The following is a 22,165-nucleotide window of genomic DNA, read 5'->3' as shown; positions in this document are numbered from 1 at the left end:
TTTGACATTTATGTGATCATTTGTCTCCCATGAGCGTTTCTTGACAGGTTCTCAGAATTCAAATTCGACTTCTGTTCTGGAATATGGCAGGGCTCTGCTTTCCAGAATGGAAGAGTATAAATAAAAAATGTATTTGCCATTACAGTAATTACACTACAATCAGCACAGAAATTTCCACCCTTGTTTAAAAATGAGCTCCTGTACTCCAACAAACATGAAAGCGGGGATTTCCACTGCCTCCTTTTGTCATGGCACAAAGCTTCCTTTTACCAGTCATTTCCCTCCCCACTAAGCTCTCCTTTCTCCTTGTTTCACAAAAAATTCTCAGCGATTAGTGGTCATATCTTCTTCTGCACTCTACCATACATGGCATACATTTCCCATCCCTTCTCCATCTTTTCACTGATGTTTCAATCTTTCTTTATATAAGAGTTTTTCCATGCATAGTCTCATCCCAGTGATCTGACTAAAACACACTTTTCTCCTGCTTTGGAGTAGATCTAAACTGAAAACTCCTGCTGAAGACATAGCATCAATTTGCATAATAGCACTGCAATATCCCACACACCATACTTGGTACATTTTACTTCTCTTTAACCACTAATTTTGTCCAAGCACAGAACTATTCATTTGTTGAATGTGCTGAAAATATGCAAACGCACTTAATAGAAATGGAAGAGTGTCTGTTACTTTTCTCCTTGTTAGATCTTAGACACTGTCCTCATCCTCCCACCTATCAGAGCTTGGAATTTAACAGTGCTATTTCCAGGACAAATGTGTCTAAAGAATCCTAAATTTCAGCTCAGTAATAGGATTGCTAAATCCAAATATAGAATGATCCAAATAAATATATAGAGGTTTTAGCCCAGCCTCACTCATTTTACTAGAACATTGCTGTGGGGGTGTTTTGAGCTGTGCTAATTTGCAAATTTCTTGGTAATAATCATCTTTTCTTCAGGTTCCTTCAACTGGAAACTAATGCATTTCAAGAAGGAAAATGTGAAGAAAACAGCAACAACTGAAATAGACTCAGTGGGGGAGGTTTTCAGATTTGCTTTTTATCTGGTCATTTATTTCTTCAGAAAAAGCAAGCAGCTCAGCTAAATAAAAAAGAAAACTCCTTGCTTATGAAATCTAGCAGACAAAACAATGCTCTCAAGTGATGTGGTAAAAGCTTCCATTACCTGAGACATTTAACCCTGAATTGAATCTAGGACCATAAAACATCCCATTCTTTCTGTGCTTCAAGTGCAACACCAATACTCAATAGCCTTTCCTGGCTGGTACTGTTAAGAAAAGAAATGAGTTATGACTGGGATATACACTGACATAGTCTCTCTACTTCTCTCTATATAAGTGTACTGTTATATCCTGCATAGAAACAAACAACAGTTTTTGGGTTGTTTTTTTTTACATTCCCCCATTCTGAAATCTAAATCTGAAACTAAAACCCACCAAACTCTTCCCTAGGTCTCTCACCAAGACAAATGTGGGGCATGCAGATCCATGTGTCGTATTTGGGACCAGCACTTTTTGGGAGAACAATTTATCCCCCTTGTGTACAAGTGATCAGTATACAGTCCAGGCACATGATAAGGATTTGAGAATCACTGGGAAGCTGGTCAAAATTGCTTCTCAGACTGTCACAGCTTCAGCATCCCCAGAAAAAGTTGAAAACCCTGAACTTCCATCTGGAGAACAATTGATGAAAGAAAAGAAGAAATTTCAGAATGTTGTTGAATGGTGCAGTGAGCGACGAGCTGAAGGAGCTTCCACTCTGATTCATCTTGAAGCACCTTAACTTTTTCTGAAGGTTTGTGATGTGCATTACAAAGAAAATGTTCTCATTTCAAGTTTATCCCATGTTTGTACTTACACTTCAGACCAATACTGTCTTCACACAAAAAATTTAAGCTCAGCTTTATGACTCCTCTGCCTTCTTGGTGCAAAGCATAGTTAAAATTCATTTTATAGAGGCTTTTCATTCCTCCACCTTTCCCAGCATTAGCTCAGTCATAGCCTAGACTGCAGAATTCCCAATTAGATAGTTCTCTTGTACCACGTTGTGATGCCACAGGTCATGATTTTTAGGTTCTCCTGTAACACAGAAAAGTGAGCTTGATTTAATTTTATTTCAGACTGTGGCACAGTGAGAGGCGAGGCTTCTTGAAGCAAGTTTGCAAACAAGCAATAGTGCAATCACAAAAAACAGTCACTGTATCCCTGACCAGCTATACTTACCCCCATAGCAAGGACTAACTGCTTTTACATATTTGGGGAAAAAGGGGTTGATGTCTCAGTGAAGCACAGTTTTTCTTCCCTTTGAGTGACATATTCTATTTGGAAGATGAGAGTTAGTGCAGGTAGGATGTCTTCCTATAAATATTTCTGAGCAAAAACAGCAACAAGAGACAATAATTATATTAGCTAAAATAAGATGTTGGCACAAGAACAAATGGATGCAAGCTAACCATGTATACATTTAAGCTGGTAATTAGGAGATGGTTCCTTACCATCAGACAAAAGAGACTCTGAAACAGTCTCCCAGTGAGCATTGTGGGGGAATGAGACTTGATTACTTTTAAGATAAAGACTGATCAGTTTACAGTAGGGATTGAATGACAGTGGGCCTACAATAGCAGAGAACAGCATTTGATGACCCAGATCATGTTGCCCATTCCAGTGACCCTGAAAGCATTGAAAATTACCTGTTATGGAAAACACATAAAATGTCCTGCAACATCACCAACTTCTCCCAACACACACCATTCTTCAATGCATAACTGTTTGTTATTCCTCACCTACTCATCGCATCAGTACATCTCCTTGCCTTTGCCGTGACTCCAACCTTGGTGAGTCTGGAGCCCTTCCCACATGTCACCTCTTGCCCATAATTTTGCAGCAGCTCCATAGACCATGGCACACCCCAGTCACAAGGCTGGCATTACCCCAGCTGGCATCTCAAGAATTTTGCAGGCAGCACTGTCCTGTTGCCAGCCTCTGCAAACTCCACTGCCACTTTCTAGCTGTTCAGGGAACAGTGAAATCTCCTGCTCTTCCCAAAAGTTCTGATCTCCAGCAATGGCATCTCTAGCCAGAAGCAGAGGCAATATGCAGGCTTGGTCTACAGAAATAGCCATGACCCATCTACATTATCTGGAGAGAAATATTAGTAATACAATAATTTCAGCTACCCAGTACAGGACAGATGTCAACGCTGTGGGTCTGTCATAAACAGAAAACTGCAGGAATGAAGCACCCCAGAGTTACAAGCTTTTTTTCCTAGAGGTGAAGGATCATGCCACAATGTCAAAAAAAAAAGAAGAGCGGGTCAGTCTGACCTATACAGAAGAGGGCTATAATGGAAACAAGGTTTGAGAGGAGGAATTTAAACAAATTAACAGATTCAAGGAAAAAGAAGGAAAATGCAAATCAAGAATACAGATAGAGCTGAATGTCTGATGTTTCATGGGACCAGGGTTGTAAGCCTACACCAGCAAGGTCTCCAGGGAGCAGGCATGGAGGGAGACCTCAGTGCTGAAAGCAATGCAATAGGCCTTGCATGGCTCAATTAAACTCGGATTAAACCAATTCTACCTCCCTGGCAGGTGGTGAGAAGGGAGAGAGCAAAATCAGCGAAAAGAGGCAAATTCAGTGCTGACTGATTGTCTGCATTTAGCCTTTCCTTTATGTGTATCACCCCAATATAGTCCTTTTTCCTTTGCTTAACCACATCCAGGAGCAGGCTCTTCCCCTCCAGACCCCATAAATCCTACTGTAATTCACTGTACTTCTTCCCTACCAGATGGACACTCACCTCCCATCTCACCTTAGCTCTCTCAGTGTGAATACAGAGGGTGCAGCACGAGGAGCAGGGGGAGGTGCATCCCCACTGTGATGGATGCTGTGGCTCCAGGGAACAATCAGGCTGCTGTATTGACATTACAAATGAATGCATACACCTCTGTGGTTTCATTAATGACTGTAGTGAAAGATGAAGAGGCATGAAAATGAATGCAGCCTGCAAAAAAGCAAAGACAAATGGGAAGTAATTTAACTAAAGCCCCAACACCTAAACAACGCACATATCTTTTGAAGTTTTGATTCTCTAAGGAAGCAAGTCCTTGAATCCAAAGTATCCAAAGAGGAGTCACCAGCATTGCTTATAAATAAGACTAAGGAAATTATATGGGTGAGGCAATTGGTCATTACATCTAAAATCACTGTGACATCGTGATCACTTCCTCCGCTTTCCTTTTTAAGGGCAGCTTGGTAGCTAGTAACACACAAGTCTTGTAATGTGCAGGGAGAAGAGTAACACTGTCTGTGCAAAACAAGCAACAAGACTAACAAGTGCTACAAGAGTAGCACTGTCTGTGTGCTGCTTTTCTTGGGGAGGTGGAGAGCAGAGGTTTTAAACCAGGTCCCATTCCAGTTAATGCCTCCTCATCCTGGAATCTAGGGAAAAAATATGAGAAACTGGGACAGGAGTGAAAAGAGATTTATGAGTTGCAAAACTATGACAGGTAAAATTGATAATTGTTCACACAGTTCTGAGTGCTGAATTTAATTCAATACATAACTTGGTTGTAAGCTTGTGTTCATGTTATTATTTACTCCTCTTACATTCATTGCACTTGAGACACCACAGAACTGAGTACTAAAACCCAATGAAACAAAAGAGGGCTACTAAATCTAGAAGCTTGGACTGTTGTTCAGTCATGAGAAAATAAGCAGACAAGGTCATATGGTGGAAATAAAGTGGGGAAAACAAGACCAGATTGGGTGGCTTCATGGGCAGTAAGCCCTTAGCACCTAACTAACCTTGCATTAAGTATAGGGAACTATACACACATCCTAAAATGTTCTGCACTGCCAAGAGCATTTTACAGAATACGTATCTCACAGCCAAGGAGACACCTGAGGGAGCATACCATGTACCCTTTTGCAGTTTGTCTCCCAAGGATGTAGGAAAAAGAATGCAAGGTGCTCTGAGCAAAAGAAATAAGCAATATTCTCACAGCAGACTGAAGATTGACTGACTGAAGCTGCACTTCAGGTCTTAAAAGCTATAGGGACTGTTTGATTTTCTGATTCCCTCACTATAACCTCATATATTCCAGAGTATAAAGAAACAATTCTGTCAAGTGTTAAGGATTTGAAGGGCTTGTGACTCTCTTAAATTTGCCATCAGCGTTCTGACATTTTCCCCACCTGACCTGTTTAATCTAGGTGTATATTCTAAAGACATTCCTGGATTTTCTAGAAAAGAGAAAGGCTAAGTTGTCTGAAAGCACCCAATAAATGCCAATGTTTTGTGCTGGCTGATTCCCTTTATGAGCTCTGAAGAATGTGAAATGAATTTTTCTGAACATTTCTTCGCTAATGAAAAGTGCAGTAGAAGGGACTACATGTTACTGTTTTTACAATTCCTATTATTATTACTATTATGTTTGTTCTGTGGGAGGAAAGAAACTTGGGTGGATCTCAATAGGGGAAGTCTGAATGACTGGTGCTTCAGTGGCTTTATGTGCAAGTATCCTGCTATATGCTCATTTTTGCAAATTCACCTGCAAATTCATTCTCTCATCCACACAGAGTCCCTGACACAATCTAATACCTATGAGCCATCCAGCACTAAAAACATTAAACTGCAGGGGAGCTCAAATGCTTTCTCTTTCTAGGGTGAAGAATATTAAACATACCATCCCAACACATACCAAAACGACACATCCCAACAAGCTATCATTACCAAATGCTTGTTTTCATCAAATACCAGGCTAATTTAAACTCTCAATTTTCAAAGTAATCTGAATCCCTGTTCCTTTGGGCTGCACTTAGTCTCTCCCAACCATGCTCACGGCTTCTTCTGACTTGCTCCCATTCTGCCTCCACCTGACCCATAGGCCAGGTGCTCCCAGGAGTTAACTGACGTTTCTGTTATGTCCATAGACGGTTTTGCACAGCCTGTAATATGAGCAAGAAAGCTGAAGACTATAAAAACACAGGAACTGTGATTTTGTTGTGCTGTGCATTGTCGAATGGGGTATGAATCCACCACTGGGACTCCTAGAAACATCACCAACAAGCAGAAGTAAAGGAGCAGGTCATGTCAGGTTCAGCTCTGGCAAGATCCTGGTCATTAATTTGCAGAGGCACTTGTCCACCTTGGTGATTCCTCCCTGGGTTACGGTCTGGAGGGCAAGGAGCGATTTTAGTTTTGCCAGCAGCAGGCACACGTGTACACGCAGGAGAACATCTGCACAGGTTTTGCGCTCAGCCTAGGGGCTGGTTGGTTTTTACCCTGATGTGTTACAGCTTCTGCGCTTGCAGACAATGATCTGTGTGTACAGGCTGCACCCCTCACTTTGGATCAAACTACACTTTCACACAGCATAACAGGCATAGGCCTCTATTCTCTTCAAATTCCTCTGGGCCCTTACTGCACTGCAAATAATTACTGTCATCATTCTGTACTTGTTAGGACACAAAAGCATCAGCAGGACCAGAAGGCGGATCTGTAGGGGCTGTGGAATGGCCTGTCTGTGATGGGTCAGGTTTAACCTCAGGCATGGCTGGGAACGGTAGTTTGCAGAGAGCATGTGACTGTGAGCAGCCTCTGCCAAAGAGTCACGGGGCTATCTGCCGGCATCTAAATAAAAAGACAACTCGTGCATCAGTGGAGATTATGGGATTTAAGGTAACAGTGAAATGAGGTTTGTTGAACCTCCCAACAGGTCAGAGTGAAGAAGGGCTAACCTAGTGGGGAAAAGAATTCTCTTCTGACTTGACTGTTTCCTGAGCTTTTTTTTAACCTCTGTCTTGATGTCTTTGCAATAATGAATGAGCCATTTAGAAGATTCTGGGGGCAATTTGCCTTTCTCTTGCCTGACGCCTTTGGACAATCGATCAGAATGGGTTCGAGGGTTGGGTGATGCCTTCACGGGCAGCAGTCCCAAGTGTGCTGTAAAGTCGTGCTTATCTCTGCCTCAACTGGCCCCGAATCCCCACCCGTGCGGTGCATCCACTCAGGTCCTCGGCGATTTAGGCAGTCTTGAGGGAGATGTGCCCATTCACGTGCACGTGTGATTAGTCTCATGGAAGTGCTGGCTCTGTAACTGTTTGGTAGCAGTTCCACCCTTTCCCATTGCCCCATCGCGGCAGAACAAGCAGCCAACAATCAACCCGGGCTGCAAGCTCAGCCAGCTCAGTCTCTTACGGACTGAGACGACACGAGAGAGGAAGCTGTGCCGGGACCGCGCAGCACCCGCGCACGCGAAGAGGAGGCTGCGCCACGCCAGGGGAAAGGTGGGCACCCCTCCACTGGTGGTGGTCGGGGTCAGAGCGGGGCCGGGCACAGGTGCCCCTCGCGTGTCCCACCCGTGTGCCGCACAGCTCCGAGGGGACACGCTGCTCCCGGGGAGTCGCTCCGCGCCATCGATGCGCTCGGCAAGCCGGCGCCCCGCCCTCTTCCCCCGCCCCGCGGGTGCCGCGTTGGAGGCGCTCGGCGCTCGGCTGGCCGGCGCTAGCGCGGGTCCCTTGTCTCCCTGTCCAAGATGGCGGCCGCGGGCGGCGGCGCGGCGGGAAGCGGCGGGGCCGAGTGAGGCGGCCGCGCCCGTCCCCACCCTGCGGCCGCGGCTCAGCGCCGGCGGGCCTTGTCGCCGCTGGGCGGCCCCGCAGTCGGGGCACGCCCGGGCCTGTTGCAGGGGCGGAGCCGCGGGCTGGCGTGAGGCTGGAGCCCGCTCGGGTGAGAGGACGTGCGGGCGAGAGCGGGGCGGGTGAGCCCGCTTTGAACGGAGGCGGCGGCGGGACCCGGGCTCCGGGGGGTGTCGGGGCGCATGCGCAGGACGGGCCGGCCGTGGGTCCGCGCCCGCGGAGGGGTCGGTGCCGGAGCTGGCGCCTTCGGCTGCGCGCGGAATTCCCGGCGGTCCCGTCTGCCCTCACGGCTATGGCTGAGAGTGCCGGCGGGACATGGGGCGAGGGAGCCACCCCTTGCGGCCAGTCGGCAGTGGGCCGAGGAGCGGGGATCCGTGCGGAGCCCCGGGACTACAGAAGAGCAAGGCTGGGCCTTGAACCCGCCGGAACGGGAGACGTGAAGGGAGAGCTTCCCCGCTGAGCCTGTGCCATCACTGCTGAAACACAGGAATGTGAAGCAGGGGACCCTAATTGAGGTTTACAGGATGAGAGTAGTTAAGGGTATGTTTTGTATTTGCCGGATTGGAGGTCTGGGCTGTGAGCGCCTTTGGGCAGTAGCTACCAACCTTTGTACCTGCCAAGTAGATAAGATTCTAAAAGAGTCTTAAGAGATACGCATGTAGGTACAAAGAAATCTTAGACTCTCCAAGTCAACTATTCATGAAATACTGTCTTCAGCTTTGTTTTGCTGAGCATAATCGGGATTAGGCCTTTACCGTCTTGAGCACAATGTTCTGGTATTGTGTGTCTTCCCACTGAAGTCTGTATGACAAGGGAACATTACAAAATGTTGACGAGGTCTGGTTCAAGAACACGAGCCCACAAGTGGCAAGATGCTCTTTTTTATTGCAAAGTGCAGTGCTCTCTGAGTGTACACATGCAGTGCTCTTATGCATAGGTGGAATCCTTGTGTTTGCTACCAGCAATGTGTAACAGTCAGAATACTGACTTGACATTCTGCAGTGGGTGTTTTCCCAAAAGCTGAAGAAATAACATGTATTCCTATGAATTTAAACAGAAACATCTCCTGTGTACCCACAAACTTTATTTAGTTGTGACTTTGTTGTATCACTTAAGTAGCCACAATAGGATGAGTATGTTGTATGTTGTCAGCATCAGCCAGTTGTTTATAAAATCAGTTGCATAGGGAATGTACAAGCACAAGTTCCCTGCTCCCAAAGTATTTCAATGTAGTGTGGCAAGATTACCGTGACAGCTAGGATGAGCAAGCTGCATGGTCTTTGTGGCTGGATGTTTACACAAATATGCACATACACACAAACACACAAAGGCAGATGGGTGCAATTGATTTAATCCCATAGGAGCAGAAGGTCGGTCTTTTCTTGTGAAGCTGGTCACTGGCTGAGGAACAAAAGCTGTTTGCTCTGAGAGAACGAGAGCGTGGCTATTCCATAGCAGCTCAGTCCTGCTGTATGCCCATAGCTGGAGCAGTGACTCATTTAGAGGAGGCCTGAAACGTGGAGGGGCAGAGGTTGGGTTGCTGCAGGCCTAGCTAAAAGGAGTGCTCTCTTCCCTCCCCTCTCCCAGGCTGGCTTTCAGAATGGCTGCAGTGGTAGCATTGGGAAACACATCAGAAGGATGCACACCTCTAATACAGAATGTGTGGTCCTCTAGTCAAAAAAATTAATAATAATTCTTTTGTAATTTAACTCTTTCTGCCTGGTCCCTTCTTTTCCTTCACTTCATCTGAGATTCAAGGGTTTGAAATCTATTAAAACATCCCACTCTTTGCTAAAGTGGCTTCTGACAAAAATGGCTTTGACACAGTTTGGGTGCAGTTTTGTGTGTCATAAAAATCAAACTCAGTTGTCTTCTCACCTTCTTTCTATTTTTGTAAATAAATTATTTCCTTGATTTAGGTATTTTCTAAGACAGAGGTAGTAATTTCTATCTTTAAAATAATACAACATCCATTTTGATTAAAAAAAGCCCCAAATCTGTCAAGCCTGAAGAGTGACCACTCCTTTCCTTTCCCACTGTCTTCAAGAGAATACTTCTTTGGTTCAAAGAAAGTTTCCCAATTTACATAATGATTCTTCTTTATGGGAGGGTTTTTTTCATTCTCTGTTTCTCAGACCTTTTCCTATAGATGGGAACGGGGGAAGGAGCCCAGACGTGGCAACTCATTCACAGGCTCCTGCAGGACCACCATGGCTTATGATGGCACCAAGAAGAAAGAAGGTATGACTGCTTCATGATCTGAAGGATTTACAAAGAAATTAATTAATTAATTAAAAGAGTGCCCTTTGCAGCCCTTACCAGGCCATGCAGTCAGAGTGGGAAAGGAAGCTAGTGTGCTGTGGAGCCCTTAAATTTAACCTGGCCAAGTTACTGGAGGATCCCAAGCCCTTGACTTCCAGGTGTAAAGTACTGGGATTAGAAGTTGAGAGAAATAAGTGATATTTCATAAGGTAGACACCCTGATTGGGAGCCCTGCCACTGCAGCCCTTCTTCTCCCTGCCAGGTCAATGGGACAGGGAACGAGGGATAATGATAAGTTTAGTCATGGTAACATTTCCAGGTCCATTTGTCTTTAGGAAGGAATCTCCAAGCATTAGAAATTAAATCTGGAATGATTGTGTTAGAGCACCGAGCCCCATCCCTCTGGTCAGACAGTACAGACTGTTATCTTTCAGGCCTCTGTGCTTATGGGGTTTTGTGCATCACTCTGTGCCTGCGTCCTCTGTTAGCTTATTTTGTGCATGGTCCACTTGTCTATCAGTCCTTAATGTGGCATTTCATTTCTTCCTTTTTTCCCATGTCACATAAATCACAGAATTCCTAGAGAGTCACCGAAGTGTTGACGACGGGCTGGCATCTGGCAGGATACAGCGAGAGAAAAAGCGCTCGTACAAGGATCTTCTGCAAGAGGAAGATGAGATAGCAACTCAGGTAGAAACCCTCAGAGAAAGGGTTCAAGGTGTAAGGATATGCATAAAGGTTGTGATGGAATGGGTTTCTTGTCCTTTTTTAAAATTATTTTTACTTAGAAATGCATGTAGAAGACAGCAAGAGCAGCTAATCATGTCCTGTGTTGTTCAGTAATTTTCCTGGGGAAAAGGAGGGGATCAATCCTTGATTCTGATTTTTCTGGCCTCAGAAAATAAGCTAGTAGGAGTGTTGTCCTAGCCTTAATGTGGAACCTTGCAAATCATAAGATGCCTATACGTGAATAACTTCTTACACACATTAAAAAAAAAATTAGCATTTATGGCTGTAGCCAGCAAATGATGGATAGAATGTTATTTACATCTTTGGGGCCTTAACTTTTGAAATCACATATTGGCAACTTAAGTTTCTTCAAAACTTTCCTCTTTGAGTTAAAATTTCTGCTGTTAGCTCAGAGGTGGATATCTGGTGATTTGGGGTTTTTTTCATCTGGAAAGCAAGTTCTAGTGTAAAATTAAAATCAAAGTCTTCTACCCTGCAGATGGAATTCTTTAGGGGAGCTTCAGTTTCAGATTGATAAATTGATCAAGACACAGATAATAATTAGGTGACATGGTATATTAAGGACATATTTTTCACCCATCATTCTAGTTGTCACCTTTCTGTACCTCCTGTCACTTCTTTTTCAGCATAGTAAACATGAACTGCTTGCTTTTGTTTTCAAGGCTTGACGGTCTATGCATCTTAAGTTATTTCTTAGCTTTCTTAAGAGGTTGATGTCTGTCTTTTGTCAACTTATCAGCTGATCTCCAAGTGATGGCTTTCACTTTCACACACACACACACACACACACTGCCCATATCTCAACACTTTCCAAATGTGCTTTTTCAAGTTTTCTTTTATATTGCTCCTCTCACTTGGGGGGCCTCCGTACAGATATCTGTGTTTCAGTTTCCTTGGATGCCTGTTTTGCTGCAGCGCCTACAGAAAGCTTGATGTCTATTAGGTGACTGTGCTGAAACCAATCCTGAGTAATACCATTTCTTGTATTCTCACACCTATCTGTAACTTGTCTTTCTTTATACATACACTGTGCTCTTGGGGACAGAGTAGGTTTCCTTTTAACACCTAGAATGATGATCCTGGTTCTTACCTACGGTTCCTTGATGTTACAGTAGTATCAAGATACTTCCTACTAATTTTTGTCTATGTTAATAGTCCATGTGACTGTCCTATTGTTTCCCTCCTTTTTGTCAGCAAATTTTTTCTTCTTATTCCAGGACAGTGAGTTTTTTCCAGGGACAGAACCTCACAAAAAGAAGAGAAAGCACTCCTCCGATGAGTTCTGCTACAGAGGTAAGGTAGTAGTCAAGCAGGGGAAGGGGCTAACAAATCATGACTTTAAGGAAAGGATGCTCTTAAGCCAGTGTCAGCAAGCTTTGTGGTTGGCATTTTATAGGAGGAGAGTACATCAACCTGCCTTAGAACAAGTCATCAGAAACCTGACACTGATCAGCACCAGACAGCAGAAGATTAGGGAATTACATTTTCAGAGTCTGTCTTAACAAATTGCCATTGTAGGGCATAGAGATCTTCCATCCCCTTTTCATTTACAAGTTGTAGTTTTCTAATCCATGCCTTCCCATTTGACATTTGCTTTTCTTTTTTTCCTATTGTATTACAAACTAATTATATTTACAGGTAGTATAACTTTCTCTGAATTGATAAGAACAAAATGTCTGAGGTTGAAAAATAAATGCTTTTCTGTTCAGTTATTATCACAATTAATAAGTTGGCCAGAAAATGACAATTTGGTTCATAAAAGCTTAACACTTTAGGATTTTTTTTGGCCAAATAGAAGGAGAAAGCCAAGCTGAAATTTCATCTTTCATCAAAATCTGTCTACAGAATGAAAAAGCTCATATTTTCTACTCATTGGTCTCACCTCGGCTAAAAATGGCACGAAAACCTTGCACTTGAGATACAATTTCAGTAAGATTTATTTTCATCAAAATACATTATTTCACAGTAGAATGAAGTTTGACAAAACTTCAAGAACTTTCCTGCTGTCTCTGCCTTCCTTAAATTATTTGATCAGCTCAGGTGTCACAGCTTCTGAATTGTATCAGTAAGGCTGTGCTGAGCTGGCTGCAGTTCTGTTTAAGCCAGGATGTAAATCTGTCACCTGTAACTGTAAGGCTCACAGGATTCTCATTTCCTTTCTTTGGTGTCTTTAAGGGAAGCATCTCAAATGTACATTTCTCTTGGTCTCTTTCAGGTGTCTCGCCTTTGGATCTACCATCAAAGAAGAAGAAAAAAGCAGCTTCTAGCCCATCCTCAGCTGATACAACCGTGGATTTGCTCAAGGCTATCACCACACCTTTGGCCACAAGCTCAAAGTCTTCAAAGAGGACCTCTGAAAAATCATCTCATTCTTCCTCTGGCCATTCTGAAAGCAGAAAGGAGCATCCCAAGAAGAAGCTGAGTGGGAGCAGTGGGGAGCACTCAGTGGATGACAGCAGCTCCCACAAATCTAAAAAAATGAAACCTCTTTACGTGAACACGGAGACACTTACTCTTCGTGAACCTGATGGCTTGAAGATGAAGCTCATCCTTTCACCAAAAGAGAAAAGTAGTGCAGCAGATGATGATTCTTTATCCTACTCTTCAGCACCAGCAGCTGCAAAGAAATCTTCAAAGAAATCAGCTCGAGATGAGCAAGGCTCATTCCTGCTGGGGCACGATCTGCAGAGCTTCCTGAAGTCATCCCGAAAGAAGCACAAACCGCCTCCGGACTCACATCCACCTTCAGAGAGTTTTGGTGCTGACACCTCCCTTCATTCAGAGGGCCATGCAAGCGAGTACGAGGTTGCAGGTATGGAGGCGCCACCAGAATCTGGTTCTTCTTCTGGTGGAGAGTTGGAGGCTGGAGAACTGGTGATAGATGACTCCTACCGGGAAATCAAGAAAAAGAAGAAGTCAAAAAAAAGTAAGAAAAAAAAGGACAAGGAGAAACACAGAGAGAAGAAGCACTCCAAGTCTAAAAAGAGTTCTGGGCACTCTCCAGTGGCAGTAGCAGAAGTAAGAGTGTCACCACCACCTCCCAGTACCCCCTATGTTGTTCCTCCACCTCCTCCTGCTGTTGTTCACTCAGATGGTCAAGGCGAGAAGAGGAGGAAAAAGGAAGACAAGGAGAAGGACAAGTCTGAGAAATGGGAAAAGGAAAAGGAAAGAGAGAAGGAAAGAGAGAAGGAAAAGGAAAGAGAGAAGGAAAAGGAAAGAGAGAAGGAGAAGGAAAGAGAAAAAGAAAAGGAAAGAGAAAAAGAAAAGGAAAGAGAGAAGGAAAAGGAAAGAGAAAAAGAAAAGGAAAAAGAAAGAGAAAGAGAAAAAGAAAAGGAAAGAGAAAGAGACAAAGTAAGGAAAAATTGGAGGGAAAACAGAAATTGGGTGACGGGTAATAGTGAATTAGGCACTCCATTGCAAAGGCATGTTAAATTGAAACAAAGGATAACTGATACCAATTATCAATGGTTTAACTGAAGCATGTTTGAAAAACTGTTAGCCACTGTGATTTCTATTTGTAGCAAAAGGAATATGTGTTGTTCTGGCTTGGCACAGACAGTCTTCAGCCAATAGAGGTCCTCTGGGAAAGTTATACTTAATTTTGCTTGGTACAGGTCATGTACCAAGCACATTATTCATCTTTTTCTAATGTGTCTGGCTCTAGCTATTCCCAGGCAGACTTCTGGACTAGTGATCAAAGTTCCTGTAAAAAGGAATCAAGCTGTTACCTGAAAATTGAAGATATTTATCCATTTACTCCTGTATTCAAATGAAATTCTAACTCTTATAGGCTGCCACATTCCCAGTTTTGTCCTGTACTTATATATTCAGTTTTCCATGGTTACTGCATAAAGATATGAGTAGCAGAAATGGTAGCTAGCATATGAACAAGGTTACAAATGAGATAACTGTAACTGTGTCAGTAAATGGGGGAAAGCAGCTTGTACATGTTCAGATAGAGAAATAATGCTTCATATGAGGAAATGGGCAGACAGAGCTCAAATCTGTTCAGCCAGTATCCTATTCTATTCGGGAATTTTTCCCTGATCATAGCTCAGCAATTGCAATACCTTTGCTGTCAGTGTACTTACACAGTCTCTTTTCCTGCCAAATGGAAGTACTTTGTAAGGATTCAAGAAATGGAACAAAACATTATCATGAGGACTAAATTGTTTTGACAGATCTATAATAGGTACTGTGAATAGTATAACAGATACGGGGTTTCATTATTTTAAGTTTTAGAACTGAGATACATTAACAAAGTTTTCTGTCGATCCTGAATTTAGAATAGGAGCTTGTTGAGTTTTGCAAGATAAGCTTTGTACTAAGACTGGTTCTGGCTGATTCCTGTGCTTTCATAAAGATTAAATTCAGCCAGAACATGTAAAGGACTGCTTTTTAAGGTTCCTGATCTAAGTACCATATCTTTCTTTAGGTCTTCAATAAATGCCAAATTCTTATTAAATTGGAGAAGGTCTCATCATAATTAAAAACCTTTGTTTCCTTTCTTCTTCTGACTAGCCAAAGAAGAAAAACATGTCTGCTTATCAAGTGTTCTGTAAGGAATATCGTACAAATATTGTGTCTGAGCACCCTGGAATAGGTAAGAGAATAATCCAGCCTTCTCTTCTCTTGATTATACACCAGTCATATTAATTAGCAGAACATATTGTCTCTGTTTCAGACCAACTTCTTAATTTTGATATAGTGCAAAGAATCTGCCAATGTTACTTAGAATAAGAGGTGGCAAAGGAGACAGGAGTAGATTTCAGGATTGTATTATAATTTTACTTTAACCAAGCTGTGAATCTAGATAGATTATAATCAAATTCGTTTTAAATATTTTTCTTCTTTCTTTCTGCCAGATTTTGGAGAGCTAAGTAAAAAACTGGCCGAAGTGTGGAAGCAGCTACCTGAGAAGGATAAACTGGTGAGTGTTTGTGTGACATGTTTTTGTAAAATGATTTCTGTGAACTAGGTGCTTAGATCAGAATGTGCTGGCAGCATTGCCACAATGCCATGAAATATGTTTCCTATATCCCTAAAGCATGTAAAGGTGGAAAGTATGGAAATCCTGCCCTTGCAAACATAAAAGTGTTCATTTTCTTCTTGTGGTATTGCTTCACCTCCTAGTTTTGTAACATCATTCTGCCTCCAGGTCCTGGCATCAGGTAACAGAATTACCTAATGTTATGAATCTTTCTTTTCTTACCATGGTAACTACAGATCTGGAAACAGAAAGCTCAGTATCTCCAACACAAGCAGAATAAAGCAGAGGCCACCACTGTGAAGAGAAAGGCATCATCTTCAGATGGTGCACCAAAAATGAAAGGTAATTGTTGCACTTTATTCACTCTCATCTCTTTTCTTGGACAGGGAAGGTAGTGTTCCCTGTGGAATAAAAAACAAAGGTCCTTACCTGCTTCACTTCCCTACCTGCTTTCTCACGAAGCATGACATTTAAATCACAGTCAAATCAACTTTTCTGTGAGAGCAAGAATGATGTCAGCATCTTTCATAAAGATTTCCTTGTCTAATTTGTGGAATGGTATTCATTTTAGTAGTTTAGGGATTGAAATGTAAAATAAGAAGAGGCAGAAAGGAAGTTTTAGTGGGATTAGCTTGCTACTAGAGGGAAGTTGGGTTGTTCTTAGTTTAGCATCTCTGATATCAAATCTCTGCAACTGCATTCAGCTGAGGTAGATGTTCTGCACACGTGAAAAAAAGTTGTGACTACAAAGACTTTGGGACTGGGGCAACCATTAAGAACCATTTAAGCATCTCGTGCCTATGAGATTTGAACTTTAGTAACTAAATAGGCTTCTGAGTAAAAGAGTGAAAGCAAGGAATATGGAATTTTAATTTTTTGTGTTTCCAGCTCTTCCAACAGGAGCAATTTCCCCTCACAAAAAATCCCCCACCAGCACCGTGGTGGTGCCTTCCTCACCAGCCAAAGCCCCTGAGACAGATCCTATTGATGTAGCTGCACATTTACAGTTGCTGGGTGAATCTCTGAGCCTCATTGGACACAGACTGCAGGAAACAGAGGTGAGTCTGTAACCAGCAGAGTCCCAGTGATGTCCTGTAATCTACACAATGCATTGAGGGAGATGATTATTTTATTTTCTTAAAAGTTTAACTGGTGGTTTTCTGTTAGGAAGAGAAACTAGAGGTGGCATGCCCTGTTTCTTTGATGCATTGCTCTTTATCTTCAGTGAAATAAAAAGTCTCAGTAAACAGTGGGCATCAAAGAAAGACAGATGCTTTGCAGCTCTAGGTCCTTGAAAGCAATTTGTAGTTCAGCAAACCCTTCAGTCTTTACTTACCTTGGATTTGGTACTTCCTTGCTATTTTGTCAGTCTCTGGGCAGTTGCTATTACTGTTCTACTTCTTAGAAAACTACCAGCCTTTACCAAGAAGTTTTTTGCATGTCCTGTGGTTTTCTGGCAATATCATATTGCCAGTGCTTTGGATAAGGGGCTACTATTGTTTCAACTTACCTGGTAACATAATGTCACATTTTAATGGTTTCCCACTGTTAAATGACAGTGACTCTATGAATGCACATACACACGTGTACACTTTCAAAACTCAGCCCAGGCTCTAAGGAGAAAACATGTTTGTCTTAAATAATATCACTGAATTTTATGAGTAGCATGATAAATCTCACCCCACTCTGCTTGCTTATTTTATCAACAGTGAAATAAATGTTCTTGCGTTTTGTTTTGGTATGCTTATTGAGATCATGAGAGGAACAACCAGAGTCCAGAAAAGCACACAGACAAATTCCCTTTCCTGAAAGTATATCAATGACTAAAGCATTTGTTTATAGGCTTAGCATTCCTTTAACTTCAAAAATAAAACAACTATTGTCATTAGGACTCATGTAGTTAGCAAAATAGATGGTACAAAATGGCACAGAAAATATATCACAAAAATGTGTGGAATCAGTGTTTTATGCAGCTGACAACTTTCTGGTGTTTTCTGTTGATCCCTACCTTTTTCTTGCACTAGTTCGTTGCTTACTGAACACCAAATGTTTTGGGCCAGCAGTCTCTCTGTGAAGTGCAAGGCACAGTTTTGTTACTGTGTAAATAGTGGAAGTGGACTGGAGGAGCTGAAGATACTGTATCTGCATGAGCATGGATACAGTTGAGAAAGAACCGCAATTTCCACTACTCATCCCTATCTAATCTTTTGCTTTCCTCACTACCAGGGAATGGTGGCTGTTTCAGGAAGTTTGTCAGTACTCCTAGATTCAATCATCTGTGCTTTGGGCCCGCTGGCATGTCTGACCACACAACTACCTGAGTTGAATGGCTGCCCAAAGCATGTTTTGGTGAGTTCTCTGTGGTTATTTTCTCTCTAGCACTGTTAAATTCAGCAGAGTCTAAATAGAGTTTTTTTGATTAATCAGTGTAATGTAATTATAATTCCAGTGCAATAAGAAAATTTGTCTTGGTCATGCACTTTTATAGAAGAATATTTATTGAAATTGTTACAGATATTACCATTGTACAATATTGTGCAACCTTTTTTTTCCTCCCACTGGCTACTGACCTAATATTTTTAGCATTGATTGCAGTGTGGGTAGGTCCTGTTTTAGTGATAGAGTCAATCAATCTGAATCAAATACAAGTATACCAGTATTTTTGAAAGTTCTAATTTTCCATAAAAAATAAAACTCATATTCTAGCTGCTCTGTATCACACAAGCTGTTTTTCCTTCAGTAGCATAAAAAACAATTTGTGATCTCAGGATTCCTAATGTGATGGTGTAGCACCTTTTACAAGTGGCTGAAACCTTCTCTGAGGAAAGAAAAGTAGTCTCTGTCTTAAGGAACTGCATAACTACAGTTTCTTTTCCACTTTAAGCTACTCTTAATATTGAGCCCTAATTTTGCAACAGCTTGTGGCATTTATGTAGCTTGATGTGGACATAGATTAAGATGGCAGCAGCCATCAGGAGTCATACTTCCTACGGGAGACATGAATAAAGCAGCAAAGGAGAGGAGCAAAAATCAAAAATACAGAGTCTGAAGAGTTAAGAGACTAAAAGCAGTCTGACAGAGGATAAGAGAATTGGGATATCAGTTGTCATATCATAATAGGGCAGCCCAAACGTTTATTCATTAAGAGAATGGACTGTCAACAACAGGAACAAAGTTGACAGTTTAGTCTGTGAACTCCCACAAACTGGTTCTGTGCACAAAAGCTGAGTCAGTGGGGTGTTCCCATCTTAAGCCATGGAAAAACTCCGATGCTTTTTTTCCTTCCTGCTTGCCAAGTTTATTCAGAGCAGTGACGCTACATGACTAGTGGTGTGTTTATTGGAAACTTGATCAGCTTATTGTTCTAAGGAGCAATGGAGCTTTAGGTGAATTATGGCAACTACCCTTCACTTCTGGAAGCTGGTGTTCAGGAGCTGGTAATAAATCTGATTTTCACAGTCAGATGCATAACGACAGTGATGTTTTAAGACATGGATAAACCCCAGCAGTTGTGTTGCAATTTATCTTTCAGACAGTAGGTGGCATTGCTAGATTCTAGAATCACAACTGGTGCAGCTCCAGCTCCTCAGTCTCTCAGTTAAAGGTGCTGTTCCTAAGGCCTCCTTCAGCTATCCAGCCACAGGCTTGACCTTACTAAAACACTGCATCTGAAGAACATAGAGCTGGGTCTTTTGTCTGGTGTGCATGAGAAGGATTCTTACTCTCAGAATTCTGTTACATTTTGCAAGAAAAACTGAAGAGCACTTTTTTTCCCATCTGACACCCTATTAGAGGTGATCAATAGGCAGATTCGGTTGTCTCATCCTGTGATAACTTGTAACACAAGTGACTATGCTTAGTACTCTCACCTGTGCCATTTTTTAAGGATTATCTGACACTAAAAACCACCAAATTTTTTTTTCCCAGTCAAACACACTAGACAACATTGCCTACATCATGCCTGGACTTTGATGGGAAAGGACCCTGGGATGTACTCCACCTCTGCGTAACTGACTTGTGTACATGCACTACGCTGGCACTCCCGAAGGGCTCCATGTGGAGGCTTTTTAAGTTTTATATATGTATAGTATATACATAGGATTGTAACTATTTGACTTCTATTTTATGAAAAGTTGTGAAGTTAAGCTGAGAAAACCCTTTTGTGTTGGTGAGTGAAATGTCCTCCAATCCGAAAGTATTTTGTACGAAGAATTCAGAAAGATTTTGAGATATTCGCCTTAAATTCAGATTTAGTGGGGGAAGCAGACAGAGAATGGACTTCTCGATATAAAGAGGAAAGCTGTCACCATGAGAGGGGTCACTGAAACAGGTGGCCCAGAGAGGTTCTTGACTCTCCTTCCTCGGTGATACTCAGAAACTGAATGAGCAGCCTGCTCTAGTTGGACTTGCTTTAAGCAGGGAGATGGGCCAGATGACCTCCTGATATCCCTGCCTAAACTAAAGTATTCTGATTACCTGCCCACAGAATGAGATGACAACATATTTTGGACCAATGAATAGAACTGAATTCTTCACCAGCCCTATTTGTAACTCTCTTTCTGTTTAAAATCCACTTCTTGAGGGGCTTTTTGCCTCTTGGTCACTTTTTCCAACCCCTACTCCTCAGTCAGTAATAACTGAAAGTTATCAGCTGGCTGGTCTGGTAGCTGGCATTTGAAGTGAAGACGACAACAAGTTTAATTTTTCCTTGTAGACTCATACTCAAATCATCATTAGCACAGTGTATCAACCCATTGCAGTGGCTTGAGAGAATGAACCTCCTGCTGATTTTTCCATGGCATGGTCAGCCTGCTTTGATGGAAAGGAGTAGGGAAGCAGATGGGAAAAACTTGGATTGCTTCTGCCCATCTTGCACCTGTTTTGTGAAATGGCTCATCCCCCATCCCTCTCACCAGCACTATTTCAGGAGCTGTGGTGCTGCTGCAGGGCAGTGACTAGTGGCCAGTGTGAAGCAGTTACGACCGAGTAAGGCACATGTGGGTTGATTGGACCGGTTTCCCTTCCTTCCAGCCACATACTTGGAGTTTGGTTTTCTGCTCCTCTGGAGGAGGAGCCGCAGGAGAATGCTTGATTCCTATTTAGGCTTTTGTCTGTGTGTATGTATGTGTATGTGGTGTTCATATCACATGTATTTAACTTTTACCAATATCTGTAACAGATTTTAATTTATCCTGTATATTTCTCTGTGTGTGTATATATTTATATATATATACATAATTTAAAAGCAAAAATTCCTCCCTCAGCCAACAGTGTGTGGAAAATGTGAATCAAGTTTGCCTCACCTCACTTCCTGCAGGAATCAACTCTATGTATAGTAGTTAGCATGGGCATTGTGTAAGGAAACACCAGGAAGATCCTAACTGTTTGTAGAAACAGGCTATCTTGTGAAGGTAGGCAGAACAACTGAAATATCATTTGACTCAGGCCTTATCATCTCTATAACAGGAAAGTTTTTTAATTACAGAAGAGGCATTTTTTACTTCCAAGTAAGTCAAGCTTCTGTTTTTCAGGACAGTTGAAAGTGAGCTGTCCCTCATTGTGGCTGAGCCCCACATCAGAATTGAATCCTGCGGTGTGGAGGAGGGTTTTTCTCCCCATGCCTCTTTGCCACATATTCCCTAGATGTACAAGGTAGTCTGTCTCTTAAGGATCTTCTTTCAGTGCAGTGAGGGGTTTTCTCAGCAGACGAGGCGCTGAAGATTCTCAGACCACCAGACCAGAACATACATTTTAACAACTTGGGACAAATCCTAATGAGCCTGGAATTAGGAAGGGCCCAGGAGGAAGGCAGTCCAATTCTGCTTCATATCCTGGCCCATATTAAAGCATCTGCTGTTGTGAGCAGCAGAAAATAACCGGCTCTTTCCAGCCCTTCACAGTTGAGAGCATTGTGGTGAAGGCTGCTTTTCGATCTGCTTTTGGAGAAACAGAAGGGGATCAGCTTTAGCTTCGTCCTCTGTACAACAGAAAACTCTTGAAGAGTGAAAAACACACACGACCCTGGTGTATTGTATTTTTATTAAAATTTGTACACTTTGTATAATCTGTATCTTGTGGTATTTGGTACTATAGGGAAAACTTTGTCAAGACTTAGCAGTTTTTATATTTTTGTTATTTCTTTGCTGTTTGGTCCAGATTACATTACAATTATACACAGACTTTTTTGTACTGTACTTACAATATAATTTTTTTTTTAACTTCTGGAGTATTGTCGTTCATTTCTGGCACATGCTGTTTTCTGCAGCTGTTGTTACTACTCGTATTTAGTGTTTCTCAGCAAAACACATCCAATCCTAACCTTGCTAAATTCACTCAGTTGCCAGGCAAGCTGTACTATATCCAGCAGCACAGTTCACCCAAATTACCACTCAGGCTCCTGCCTGCTTGGGACCCCCCAGAAGGGAGATGTACCATGGAGCACTGCAGGTAACACCAGGGCATTTGTCTTCCCTACTGCCTCACCTCAGTTCAGGTTTGTGGCATTCA

The 22,165-nt window shown here is 42.4% G+C and overlaps 1 protein-coding gene across 4 annotated transcripts; it reads left to right on the top strand.

Annotated features, from left to right (window-relative positions):
* The first annotated feature begins 7,666 nt into the window (after window positions 1–7,666).
* Window positions 7,667–21,876, top strand: HMGXB4 (HMG-box containing 4). Of its 4 annotated transcripts, none has more exons than XM_069002921.1 (11): window positions 7,667–7,747; window positions 9,792–9,897; window positions 10,493–10,608; window positions 11,886–11,961; window positions 12,884–14,019; window positions 15,190–15,271; window positions 15,534–15,598; window positions 15,895–16,000; window positions 16,547–16,716; window positions 17,885–18,007; window positions 19,586–21,876. In XM_069002921.1, the coding sequence occupies exons 2-11, from the start codon at window positions 9,867–9,869 to the stop codon at window positions 19,628–19,630; spliced, it is 1,950 nt and encodes a 649-aa protein (XP_068859022.1). In that variant the 5' UTR covers window positions 7,667–7,747; window positions 9,792–9,866; the 3' UTR covers window positions 19,631–21,876. The 4 variants fall into 4 exon arrangements, with proteins under 4 accessions (XP_068859022.1, XP_068859024.1, XP_068859023.1 ...); XM_069002923.1 differs by having other exon boundaries at window positions 7,678–7,747; window positions 9,806–9,897; XM_069002922.1 differs by lacking the exon at window positions 7,667–7,747 and adding an exon at window positions 7,830–8,196.
* Window positions 21,877–22,165: the final 289 nt, after the last annotated feature.

The sequence above is a fragment of the Aphelocoma coerulescens genome, chromosome 1A, assembly GCF_041296385.1.
Source record: "Aphelocoma coerulescens isolate FSJ_1873_10779 chromosome 1A, UR_Acoe_1.0, whole genome shotgun sequence".
Lineage (NCBI taxonomy): Eukaryota > Metazoa > Chordata > Aves > Passeriformes > Corvidae > Aphelocoma > Aphelocoma coerulescens.
The sequence above is the reverse complement of the archived record's forward strand: the minus strand, read 5'-3'. Positions and strand labels throughout refer to the sequence as shown.